The sequence below is a fragment of the Lithobates pipiens genome, unplaced genomic scaffold (assembly GCF_037356315.1).
Source record: "Lithobates pipiens isolate NorthernLeopardFrog02 unplaced genomic scaffold, aLitPip1_a1.2 Scaffold_28, whole genome shotgun sequence".
NCBI classification, from domain to species: Eukaryota; Metazoa; Chordata; class Amphibia; order Anura; family Ranidae; genus Lithobates; species Lithobates pipiens.
The window spans coordinates 145616431-145630035 of NW_027507789.1; the positions used below are offsets into that span (position 1 = coordinate 145616431).

Sequence of the window (13605 nt, forward strand, 5' to 3'; positions counted from 1 at the left end):
GGTCCTCAACTAATGAGATAGGCCATCAGTCAATTTTCAAATATATACAGTATATCCTATAGTTTTTAGACTCTATAACATTTACACAGACTAAATAATATACACTGATTTGGATTATGTTTAGCAAAGAAATGTAATAGATTACATGGTGACCAAAATTTCCGAAGAAAGGTTATTTGCAAACTTTTATAACAAAAACTAAGAAAAACTTTTTTTTCAAAATGTTTTTTTCCCTTTATATAGCAAATAAAATCGATCTGTCTTAAAAAAAAAAAAACAAGTTATAAAATTATTTTGGGTATAGTGTTGCATGTAATTTAAAGTGTGACAGTGCTGAAAACCGAAAAATGGTTTGAGCAGGAAGGGATAAACAGTGTAGTCTTAAAGTGGTTAAATCTTCCATGCACATAATTGGTTATTCTTTGCAAAGTGAATGTTCGCCACATTCATTAAAGTACAAAAAAATTAACTGGCAAATGAAACACCCTATTTGCCTTTAGTAAATGAACACCATTGTCAGTATAGGTCAGGGGTAGGCAACCTGGGGCCCTCCAGCTGTTGCAGAACTTCAAGTCCCATCATGCCTCTGGGAGTTATTGTAACTGCCAGCCTTGCAATGCCTCATGGGAAATGTAGTTCCACAACAGCTGGAGGGCCCCAGGTTGCCTACCCCTGGTATAGGTGATTTACTAGTGGATCCTCTGATATTTATTCTGTTCCCAGATAATTTTGTCTTCAAGGCAACTGCCTACTTATTTGTATAATAATCTACTGCAGCTTCTAGAAAGAGTTTTTTTTTAGGAAAAAATAAACCATTTTTCCTAGGATACATTTCAAGTAAACAGTTTTTCTGAATTATGGACACCGGTCAAATAAATATACTAATGTGTCTTGCTAACATCTACAAATGAACATTTATTTTAGATGAATTCCCTATTTATAGTGGAGGCAATTTTCCTAAAAACTTTGTGAAATGATGTTCTGAAATCCTGGTTCCTCAGACTGTAAATCAGAGGATTGAGAAGAGGAAGAATCACGGCATAAAAGACAGATGCCACTTTGTCATGAGCAAAATGTTGGTTAGGGTTTGGCCGAAAATAATTAAATATAGAAGAGCAATAAAATATGAAGACCACTGTCAGGTGAGAGGTACACGTAGAGAAAACTTTACTCATATTACCTTTAACTTTAATTTTCAGGATAGTTCTGAATATAGAGACATAGGACAGGATGATCAGTGTTAGAGGGCAAAATGCAAGGATGCCACCCATGACAAAGATGAGTAGAATGTTAATGTAGACATCACTGCAGGAAATCTGAAGCAACTGGGGAAGGTCACAGAAGAAGCTTTCTATAATATCTGATCCACAAAATGTTAAATGTAACCCACAAAGTGTGTGAATTAAACCATTAGTACATGCAAGCCACCATACAATGGAGGCCAACTGTACACACAATTTCCAGTTCATGATCTGTGTGTAGTGTAATGGTTGACAAATGGCGGAATAACGATCATAGGACATGACAGCCAACAGTAAAAATTCAGCAGTGGCAAAGAGAAAAAAAAAGAAGACTTGGGTTATACAAGCTGTTAAAGTAATCTTTCTGCTGTTGGTGCGAAGGTCAAATAACATTCGTGGGACAGTTAATGTAGAATAACAGAGGTCCAAACTGGCTAGGTTCCCAAGGAAGAAATACATAGGAACGTGGAGGCGAGAGTCAGTGACTATGAGAACAATGACCAGCAAATTCCAGAAAAATGTCAGAAGATAGATGAAAAGGAAGAAGAGAAAGAGAGGGAGCTGAAGAGCGGGAAGGTCAGACAGTCCAGAGAGAAAGAATTCCTTCAAAATTGTCTGATTTCTCATTGCAGAATTTTTCCTTTCATGAGATAAGAAAATGAAATAGAAAATAACAAAATAACACATTTCAGCAATTCATTAACAGGATTGACTTATCTAATAGAGGAATTTTCAAACAAAATTCAAAAATGTTGACTAAAATTGTATGCAGAAAACATGATCCCATTTCTTATTACTATTAACGGCATTTCACCAAAAATCTTGGATTAACGTTAAAATGCAGGATGCATGGAGCAATGTGTAGTTTAGTTTGTTTATTGCCAAAGAGAATGACAAAAGACAGCTCTTCCCCAAGAGCCCTTTCACACGAGTGGACTGATCAGGTCCGCCTGTCATTTTTTTATGTGGACCCAATCGGACACTCTAGTCTCCTCCATGGAATGGCAGGTGTCAATGGACATGTGTCTGATGACACCTACTGACATCTGATCTTATCCGCTAAAAACAAACAGACGGGGATCCATTCCCCATCCAGATCGGATGGCAGTTGGGTGTAAATGGACAGGTGGTCTGTTTACTTCCAACCGCCCATAGAGGACAACAGGCTGTGTCTGTGTCCACTATGCATAAGGGGAGGGGATACAGATCAGCTATCCACCTGCTCAGCAGGGTTCAGCGAACAGATTCCCCATTGAGTAGGCGGACTACAACAGAACCCGCCCGGTGTGTAAGGGGCCTTAGAATTAGGGAATTGATGCTGTTGATCCCAGTCTATATGATCAGGACCCCAAATTAGGCTTCAAAATATGTGATTAAATGTCCTAAATGCATATATGACATTGATCACCTGCGTCGATGGGCTTCGGTTTGCATCAAAACTGCTTCTCTTCCCATACAATAAATATAATTTCAAAAGCAGTTTAGAGCAAGCTGAGTCAAATTTAAGAAGAATGTATCTGAAAGCACATTATACTGTATACGCTTATTGACACAGGCCCCAATTCAGTCTGGGGGTTAGTATGTTTTTTGCCTTTCACACCACAGAGCTGAATAGATCTTACTTATAAGAGAAAAGCTGGGAATCATCAATCTGCAATAGCATTTGATGGACCTTATATTACAATAAAGACATGCCTATATACTTATCTCTATATGGGACTTTAAGATACTAAATGTATATGTGTTTTTACATGGGATCTGAGAATTTTACCACCAAACAATTATATCTTTTTCATATTAGAGTACAGAGTCTGTTTTGGTCCATGTGGCCCCTCCCCTATTTTATTGTACGATGAGGTCCCTCCTCTGTGGTTAACATGCTGGATAATGGGATGCATTCTTCACCGAAGGCATTATCTTGTTTTTAACTTGTAAGAAATACAAAGTTGAATGCTATTTTGTGATATTGTATGTCATTACAAATAAGCTGTATTTGAATTGCAGATTACTTTCCCCCTATTGTTCCTGAAGCAGCAGCTACTTATCCAAGAAATGTGTTGAAATTTGGATATCCCAATACTTACTTGAATCGAACAGAGAAATTGGTCACAATGGAATTCAATACATTAAATAAGAAGATAGACCAAACATCCCACAACCTAAAAAAAAAAGTCAGGCATTGTCTAATCTCAAACCGGACTCAGAAAACTCAATTAAGAACGCAAAGAAAAGGCAGAGCAGTTGTGGTTCAGAAGAGTACAGATTATCTAGGGGAGGCACTGAGGATCCTGGAAGACACAACCTACTACAAGACACTAGACACAGATCCAACAGAACCCTATAAACGGGAACTTTTCATGCTCATAGAAGACTGTGACAGAAACCACTGTCACTGTGTGTTTTGGAAGGGTCTGTGGGCTCGCCTCCTACCCACAGACTATGGCCCAGAAAAGAACATGATATTTGGAGGGCTACTTGCCGTCTCCCACCACCTGGAGAAGATACTACCTCCAGACATTTGTGTCCAGATTCGCCAGTCATCGGAACCTGGTGAATGCGGTATCTGTGGCTGGGCTTGTGGAGTCGTTCCTGGCTACCTAAGATAATGAGATAATGTAATGTAATGCTGCATCCCTTCTCTCCCCCCCCTCTTGTTGTTGTGTTAATTGTGTTGGGTCATGGCATGTAGACAAAAGGTCTGGTCTGGAGACACATCCCAGCAGGGGATGTGTAAGGAAGGGCTGCCTGCTTGTCATAATCCCTTCATGTGCTTCAACTGTAGTTGTTTGAATAAACAAGTGTTGAGTTTCCATTGGTTCTTCCTTGTCCCCCCCCCCCCCCTATGACCAGGCTAAGGGGTGTGTCCCTAGCTATATTAAAAGTGTATGTTTGGCACTTAATAAACAGTTTATGCTCTGGATGTTTAACCCTCAATACCTGTGTGGCTTGTCTCGTGATTGAGGGGTTAAGGGCTGATTATGGCGAATCTGCAGGCTGCAGGTGTATTTGGAGGACAGGACACACAGGTCTAGCAGAGATGCTCAGCAGGAGTATCCGAGATCCGTCACAGTGGTGGCAGCGATGGGACATCTCCTGCAGTCCAGGACATCCAAATCACCACCGGAATTCAAGATCCGGGCAGCCACCGAGGAGCGATACGGGGACCAGCCAACATGAGAGCAGAGTTCGGGAGGAGGCTGCAAGGCATGCGGAAGCAACATTGGGGACCAGCGACAGAGCACACCATGCTCGGCTGGGAGGATGTGATCCGCCGGCAACTCTGGCAAGAGGTACTAAGCCACGAGGGGCACCATCAGGGGAAGATCCTTCCCTCCTCCACAGAGATGTACTGGACACAGTACCGTGCACGAGAGGTGTTCCTGAGGGAACAACAGCGAGATGAGTGTAAGACGGAGCTCGGAAGATTGGTTCCGGAGGAGATGAGGCTGGATGCCAGCTATAGAGCCCTCCGGTGGTTGGCGGCTCAACTGTGGCCAGGTACAGCAGATGGCAGCCCAACAGAAGGCATTGGCTATGGCGGCGTGAGGCTGCTCCATCAAAAAATGTACGGAGACTCAGACTTTGGGAGCATCGAGGAGTGGCAGCTGGAAGACATTCTGGACTTTCAAGATGAGGTGCTGGACCTCCCAGAAGAGGCATGTAACCTGGAGGAATTGGAGTTCCTGGTTGAGCAGGAATGGGAGCTCGAGATTGCCTACAAGCGGCTGTTTGATGGTGATCAGCAGCCTGGCATGGCTCCCGTTGCCTGGGACTGTCCGGGAGAAATAGCGGACAATCACGAAGATGCGGAGCAAATGGGGCCAGGGGTGTCCCTATGTTTTCCCGTCCTAACCGCAATGGAAGAAGCTGCAATGATACAGAGGGCACTACGAGTGCTAGAATGCCGGAACGCATCAGAGGTTCCCCAGGCAGCGAGACAAGCCAATAGCATAAAAGTCTCGGGAAGGGGGAGTTGAGACAGGTGCAGAAAGGCTGGTAGATGGTGATTAGCAGCTAGTCCAGAGTATCACATCCGATGTCCCAGCAGAAGCCCTGGCTACAAGGAAGAGCGCTACTGGCCTCTGCCCACCCTCAGAGTTAGATCCAGGGAGACCGAGGGATGACCTCAATGAGCTGTTTCCCCAGCAGAAGATATTTCCACCGGGAGTGGAGAAAGCAATTCTCCCTCCCAAGCACTTGGACCCTACTCCAGTATTTATATCCCTAGCAGAAGCGCTGGCGACGGAGCAGAGCGCCTGTCAGGAATCCGCCCGTTCCGTGCGATCGGCTCTCCGTACGCGCACGCGCGTTCGTAGCGCGGATCATCGTGGGCACGAGCGTCTTCCGACGTGCGCGGGTGCACGTCGTTCGTATGTGCGCGCGGTACACGCACGCACGGGCGAGCGTTAGTACGATTGGCGCCAGTGGCCCTTTTTAAAGGCACAGCTGCGGGGGTTCTGTGCTGTTTCGTCTGCAGCTTGTACCTGAAGTGACCTGCTATTCTGCCTGAACCCTATCTGATACCTGACCCGGCTCCGTCTGACTTTGCTGATCTCTCCTGCTCCGACCCCGGCTTGTTTGACCCTTCTTGGACTGATTCCTGTTGCCGAACCTCTGCTTGTTACCTGATTCCTCTGCTGGCTCCTGCTTGCTTCTGTGTCTGCTACCTCCTCATCCAGAGATCCACCCATCCTGGTTCCATGGTCCATGGCCTTCTCCACCAGCTGCCTTCTTGCTACAGAGAGCTCCTGCACCAGAGGATCCTCATCTACCTAGCATCTGCTGCTGCACCTGGCTGGACCCTCCTACCCCGCTGCGCTCCGGTCTCCCTGTTTCCATTCCAGAGAGACTAGAACCAGAGCCGTAAGAGAGGTCCCCTTCCACCAAGTCAGACTCACTACCTGAAGACCCTAACAGTACGAAACAGCCATGTCTGAGTCTGCGGAAGGGGCCTCCGCCATGAAGGAGATCTGCTCCCACCTTGCGGCTCTCACTCAGGCCGTGAAGTCTCTTCAGGATGGCTACACCAGGTTGGAGGAGCGTGTTCAGCATCTCTCTACCCCGGGTTCACCAGACACCACACCTCAGCCTCCTCCTGTTCAGCCAGCCGCCCATTCGGCAATCATGATGCTTCCACCTGAGCCTAGGGTTCCCATTCCGGAGAGGTTTGCAGGGTACCGCTCCAAATTCCGGGCTTTTCGCAACGCCTGCCAGCTATACTTTGCCCTCCAGCCCAGGACCTTCTCCCTGGAGGCAACTAAGGTGGGGTTTGTTATCTCTCTTCTGCAAGGAGAACCTCAGTCCTGGGCCCACCACCTTCTGGAGAATGACAGTCCCCTTACTCAGACTCTCTCTACCTTCTTCGAAGGGATGGCTCAACTTTACGACGATCCCCAGCGGGCTGCCACCGCAGAATCCGCATTAACTGCGCTCCAGCAGGGCCGTAGGACGGCTGAGGACTATGTCTCGGACTTTAGATGCTGGAGCGCAGATACCCAGTGGAACGAGTCGGCCCTAAGACACCAATTTCGCATGGGCCTGTCTGAGGGTCTCAAGGACGAATTAGCCCGTGTTGGTACCCCTGACGCCTTAGAGGACTTAATTGCTCTGGCCATTCAGATCGATAGAAGACTTCGCGAGCATAGGGCCGAACGCTCCTCCCAACCTCTGAGACCTGCCTGGATGACCGCCAGAACCCCGTCTTCCACACCTTTCTTCTCTCCTCCCCCTCAAAGGGGGCCTGCCAGTGTTTCTCCCGCTCCTGAGGAACCTATGCAGCTTGGATTACTCCGACCTACCCTGTCTCCTGAAGAGCGAGCCCGCCGCCGACAGATGAACTTGTGCCTATACTGTGGCGGCTCCGGACATTATGTGGCCAACTGTCCCGTTAAGTCACGTAAGTGCCTCTCTTCAGTGTCTCACAGTTCCTTAAACCTGCCTTCCAACTCTTTCCATGTTGCTCTTCTGCTCTCATTTCAGCTACAGGGAAGAACGATCCACGTCAACACCATCCTTGACTCCGGGGCCTGCGGTTGCTTCATTGACGCTGCCTTCACCAACCTACATTCCATTCCACTCCAGAAAAAACCTCATGGACTCTCTATCTTCCTGGCCGATGGTTCCCAGATTAAATCTGGCCGAGTCACCCAGGAGACCCTTCCACTACCCACCTCCACCTCCTGCCGACATACGGAACTGTTAACTCTTGATGTCATTTCGTCCCCACTTTTTCCTGTGATCCTGGGCATACCATGGCTGCAGGCACACAATCCCTCCATTGACTGGTCTTCTGGGGAGGTGAGGTTCCTCTCCCCTTACTGCCAGGACCACTGTCTTCCTGGGGCTTCTGTACAGTCCGGAACGCTCCTCTGCCTAGACCCAGACCTGGACTTATGTCAATCAGTCCCCGAGCCTTACCATGAGTTTCTGGATGTCTTCAGTAAACGGGGGGCTGATTCCCTTCCCCCGCATCGCCCCTACGACTGTCCCATTGAGCTCCTTCCTGGGGCAGAGATCTCGTTTGGACGTGTCTACCCTTTGTCCGAGATGGAGCAAGAGGCTCTGAAGACCTACATCTCCGAGAACCTCAAGAAGGGGTTCATCCGTCACTCCACGTCTCCTGCCGGTGCTGGGATATTTTTCGTTACTAAAAAAGACCAGACCCTTCGACCTTGTGTGGACTATCGAGAGCTGAACAGAATCACGATTAAAAACCGCTATCCCCTACCCCTGATTCCAGAACTCTTTCAAAAACTGAGATCGGCTACTATCTTCACCAAATTGGATTTGAGGGGAGCCTATAACTTGGTCCGTATACGAGCGGGTGACGAGTGGAAGACTGCGTTCCGAACTCGCTTTGGGCACTACGAGTACCTAGTGATGCCTTTCGGGTTGTGTAACGCCCCAGCCACCTTCCAGCACTTGATTAATGATGTTTTCCGGGACTTTTTGGATATTTTCGTTATCGTATATCTTGATGACATCCTGATCTTCTCCAGGTCCCTGGAACAGCCCCGGGGACACGTCGGCAGAGTACTGCTTCGGCTCCGGCAACATGGACTTTACGCTAAAGCCGAGAAATGTAAATTCGAGCAACAGGATATCCAATTCCTTGGCCTTGAAATCTCCCCAGCAGGCATCAGGATGGACCCGCAAAAAGTTGCTGCTGTCCTCGAATGGCCAGCCCCCACCGACAAGAAGGGCATCCAACGCTTTGTGGGCTTCGCCAATTTCTATAGAAAATTTATTAAGGGGTTCTCAGCCATTATCTCTCCCATCACCCAGCTCACTAAGCAAAATATGCGTTTTCATTGGGGTCCTGAAGCCCAGGCCGCCTTCAAGAAACTCAAGGACTTGTTTACCTCTGCTCCCATCCTCAGTCACCCGGATCCGTCTAGACCCTATATTCTGGAGGTAGATGCCTCTGAGATAGCAGTAGGGGCGGTGGTCTCCCAGCGCTTAGGTAAAGACGACCTGATGCACCCCGTGGGGTTCTTTTCCCGAAAACTCTCTCCGGCGGAGAGGAATTATGATGTGGGTGACCGGGAATTACTTGCCATTAAGTCTGCTTTGGAGGAGTGGAGATACTTACTTGAGGGGGCGGTACACCCCGTGCTCATCTACACGGATCACAAGAATCTCGAGTACCTTCGTACCGCTAAACGTCTAAAACCTCGGCAGGCCCGATGGGCCCTCTTTTTCTCTCGGTTCTGCTTTCACATAACCTTTCGCCCTGGATCAAGAAATGTGAAGCCGGATGCACTCTCCCACATGTTTGACAGCTCCAAGGATACCGCACCCCCGGATACCATCCTCCCTGCTAACACCTTTCTGCTCATCCAACCAGACCTAGTGTCTCTGCTAAGAAGTGCTTCCTCCACATCCTCCTGTCCCCCAGGAATTTCATTAGCATCCAGGGAGGGCCTGCTTTGGAAGGACAACCTAATTTGGTGTCCGCAAGACTTTGGAGCTTGTACAACGCTCCTTCTGGTGGCCAGGCATGAGGGAGTTCTGCAAGCAGTACGTGAATTCTTGCCCCGTATGTAGCCGGAATAAGGTCCCCAGAAATCGGGCCTGGGGGCTGCTTAAACCTCTTCCCGCACCCGACCGCCCCTGGCGGATGATTACTATGGATTTTATTGTGGAACTTCCCCCTTCTGAGAACTGTACTGCCATCTTTGTAGTTTGTGACTGTTTGTCTAAGATGGCCCACTTCCTACCCTTAAAGGGAACCCCCTCCGCGACCGAGACTGCCCACATTTTTATCAAGGAGATAATCAGGCTTCACGGGGTACCCACCAATATCGTATCTGATAGAGGGGTTCAGTTCACCTCCCGTTTCTGGAGAGCCCTATGTGAGGCTTTGAAAATAGAGTTGGCCCTGTCCTCCGCCTACCACCCACAGACCAATGGGCAAACGGAACGCACCAACCAAACCCTCGAGCAATACATCAGATGTTTCTCTTCCTTTGTTCAGGACGATTGGGTTTCCCTGTTACCTCTGGCGGAATTCGCCTACAACAATGCCAGCCATGCTACCACAGGGCAGTCCCCGTTCTTTGCCAATTACGGTTTTAACCTGTCTTTTCTTCCCGATATCCTTACAGAATCTCATGTTCCAGCAGTACAGGACACAGTATCCTTTCTTCAGCGGAATAACTGGACCCTGCAGGAGGCCATAACCAAGGCTCAGGCTGACAGCAAGAGGAGCTTCGATCGAGGGAGAAGGGGAGAATTGATCCTTCAAGTCGGGGACCAGGTATGGCTGTCTTCTTCTAATTTAAAATTAGCCTGCCCCTCCAGGAAGTTGGCACCCAAGTTTCTGGGCCCGTTTCCTGTTAAGAGGAGGATTAATGAGGTGTCATATGAATTGTCCTTACCTGATTCCATGAGAATACACCCAGTCTTTCATGTAGCTCTGCTTAAGCCTGCTGTACCTGATCCCTTCCCTGGTAGAGGAACAAGGCCACCTGACCCTGTGCTGATTGATGGCAGCGAGGAATTTGAAGTGGAGGCCATCCTGGATTTCAGAAGACGACGGGGACAAGGTCAGTTTCTGATTAAATGGAAGGGCTATGGCCCGGAGAATAATTCATCGGAACCTGCTACTAACTTACATGCTAATAGACTAATCCAGGCCTTCTTTGCTGCACACCCGGAGAAAAGAGCCACTAGGGGCACCCGGAGGTTGCCCCTTGTGGGGGGGCAATGTCAGGAATCCGCCCCTTCCGTGCGATCGGCTCTCCGCGGGTCGTCGTGGGCACGAGCGTCTTCCGACGCGCGCGGGTGCACGTCGTTCGTATGTGCGCGCGGTACACGCACGCACGGGCGAGCGTTAGTACGATTGGCGCCAGTGGCCCTTTTTAAAGGCACAGCTGCGGGGGTTCTGTGCTGTTTCGTCTGCAGCTTGTACCTGAAGTGACCTGCTATTCTGCCTGAACCCTATCTGATACCTGACCCGGCTCCGTCTGACTTTGCTGATCTCTCCTGCTCCGACCCCGGCTTGTTTGACCCTTCTTGGACTGATTCCTGTTGCCGAACCTCTGCTTGTTACCTGATTCCTCTGCTGGCTCCTGCTTGCTTCTGTGTCTGCTACCTCCTCATCCAGAGATCCACCCATCCTGGTTCCACGGTCCGTGGCCTTCTCCACCAGCTGCCTTCTTGCTACAGAGAGCTCCTGCACCAGAGGATCCTCATCTACCTAGCATCTGCTGCTGCACCTGGCTGGACCCTCCTACCCCGCTGCGCTCCGGTCTCCCTGTTTCCATTCCAGAGAGACTAGAACCAGAGCCGTAAGAGAGGTCCCCTTCCACCAAGTCAGACTCACTACCTGAAGACCCTAACAGCGCCGCTGGCCTCTGCCCACCCTCAGAATTGGATCCGGAGAGTCAGAGCTATGATCTTCGGGAACTGTTTCCCCAGCAGCGGATATCCCCACTGGGAATGGAGAAGGCCATTCTACCTCCCCAGCGCTTGGACACTACCCCAGTGTTTATCCACCCAGCAGAAGTGATGGCTATGGGGCAGAGTACTGCTGGCCCCTTCCCAGCCCTCAGTATGCTTTTGGAGTGTTTGGGAGACAGCCCCTGTCAGAAGTCGCCCCAGCGGCTAGTCACAGAACTGGGAGGGGAGAATACCCTTCCCCCTCCCCAGCGGCTGAACTCTACCTTTGTATATGTCCCCCCAGCAGAAGCGCTGGCTATGGGGCAGAGTGCTGTTGGTCTCTGCCCAGCATCAGAAAAAGAGATGGAGAGTCCGGGAGATAGTCCCTGCAAGATTCCTCCCCAGCAGCTGGTAAATACCCCAGGAGAAAATCAAGTACCTTTTCCTCCCCAATGGCTTAGCACTACCAGCCTAAGCTCCCTACCAGCTGAAGCGCTGGCATCGGGGCAGAGGATTATTCAGCTCCCCCCAATACCTGCAACCAGGCCCCGGACCATGGGAGTGCAGACAGCCGGTCCTGCTCTGAAGCGGCTGTTTTTGTTCACGGCAGACCATATGTGCGGTTTTGCTCCCCAGCGCCAGAGTCATATTTTTCCTTTTCCTGTTTGCCTGGGGTGGGAATTTGTGACTAACGCAGGTCCAGACCAGTTGAGGGTCAGCAACCTGGTTAGTCTGTTGTTAAAAGGGGAGAAATGTGACAGAACCCACTGTCACTGTGTGTTTTGGAAGGGGCTGTGGGCTCGCCTCCTACCCACAGACTATGGCCCAGCAAAGAACATGATATTTGGAGGGCTACTTGCCGTCTCCCACCACCTGGAGAAGATGCTACCATCAGACATTTGTGTGCAGATTCGCCAGTCATCGGAACCTGGTGAATGCGGTATCTGTGGCTAGGCTTGTGGAGTCGTTCCTGGCTACCTAAGATAATGAGATAATGTAATGTAATGCTGCATCCCTTCTCTCCCCCCCCCCCCCCCTCTTGTTGTTGTGTTAATTGTGTTGGGTCATGGCATGTAGACAAAAGGTCTGGTCTGGAGACACATCTCAGCAGGGGATGTGTAAGGAAGGGCTGCCTGCTTGTCATAATCCCTTCATGTGCTTCAACTGTAGTTGTTTGAATATACAAGTGTTGAGTTTCCATTGGTTCTTCCTTGTCCCCTACCCCCCTATGACCAGGCTAAGGGTAGTGTACCTAGCTATGTTAAAAGTGTATGTTTGGCACTTAATAAACAGTTTATGCTCTGGCTGTTTAACCCTCAACACCTGTGTGGCTTGTCTCGTGATTGAGGGGTTAAGGGCTGGTTATGGCGAATCTGCAGGCTGCAGGTGTATTTGGAGGACAGGAGACACAGGTCTGGCGGAGATGCTCAGCAGGGATATCCGAGATCCATCACAGAAGACTTTGCAAATGGGCTCCTCACCAAGGATGAAAAATAATTATTAAAAGTTTTCAACCCCTAAGTGCCTAATTTTTGCCACTTATCAAACATTCATAAAGCCCTAACCAATCCTCAAGACAGACCAGTTATCTCTGGGATTCATTTACGTCATAACCCTCCTAATATAGCGATCACCATTTACAGAAATTTGTCCAAAATCTTCCATCCTTAACTAAAGACACAAAACCTTCTCATTCATTTGAAAGATATCTTTTGGGAAAAGGGGAACAGCTGGCTCACACTAAATGTTTCATCACTATATCCAAACATTCCTCATGACAATGAGATATCAGCAGTGAGTAGACACCTTCTGTCTGATACCCTTATGCCAAGGATACAGGCTGATTTCGTAGTCCAAGGTGTTGCTTATATGCTTTCCCACAACTATTTTTCTTTTTTAGATAAGTTCTATATTCAGACAAGACGGACAAGTGATGGGAACATGCTTTGCACCCAGTGATGCAAACTTGCATTTGGGAGCCTTTGAGCAGGAGCACATATATACCAACAATCCTTTCTGTGAACACATCAAATTGTAAAGACTTTATATGGATGGCTTAATCTTCATATGGAACAGAGACAATAGTAACATTGGTGCTTTTGTCCAACATATAAATGACAACGATTGGGATCTGTCTTTTACCTACAACACCAATCCTAATCACATTGACTACCTGGACATCAAATTTATGGGCAACAAAGATGGAACTATAACCAGCAAAAACTACTTCAAGCAAACAGATAAGGCTGTTACAAAATAAAAAATATTTTAAAACATTTGTAAAAGCTGGTGTGGCACTCCTATCTTTTCAAAACTTCAGTTGAATCGAATAATGAAATGATGTATTGTGAATTAATATATATAAAAATTTGTATTGGGGTACCTAGGGTGCATTTATGTATCTTATGTCTACAGTATATGTACTTGGAACAGCATTTAACAAGTGGTTTACTTCCAATTCCAATGCTGTGAATAAAAACAT

At 48.2% G+C, this 13605-nt stretch overlaps 1 protein-coding gene across 1 annotated transcript; it reads right to left on the minus strand.

The window, feature by feature from the left end:
• Positions 1–862: 862 nt before the first annotated feature.
• LOC143934905 (olfactory receptor 5B12-like) lies at positions 863–1868 on the minus strand. Its single transcript, XM_077458475.1, has one exon. It carries the CDS (start codon positions 1866–1868, stop codon positions 921–923), a length of 948 nt encoding a protein of 315 aa, XP_077314601.1. The 3' UTR covers positions 863–920.
• Positions 1869–13605: the final 11737 nt, after the last annotated feature.

What these genes read in the sequence shown, in the direction of transcription:
- LOC143934905 (XM_077458475.1), bottom strand. Translation starts at nt 1,868, where the DNA reads ATGAGAAATCAGACAATTTTGAAGGAATTCTTTCTCTCTGGACTGTCT.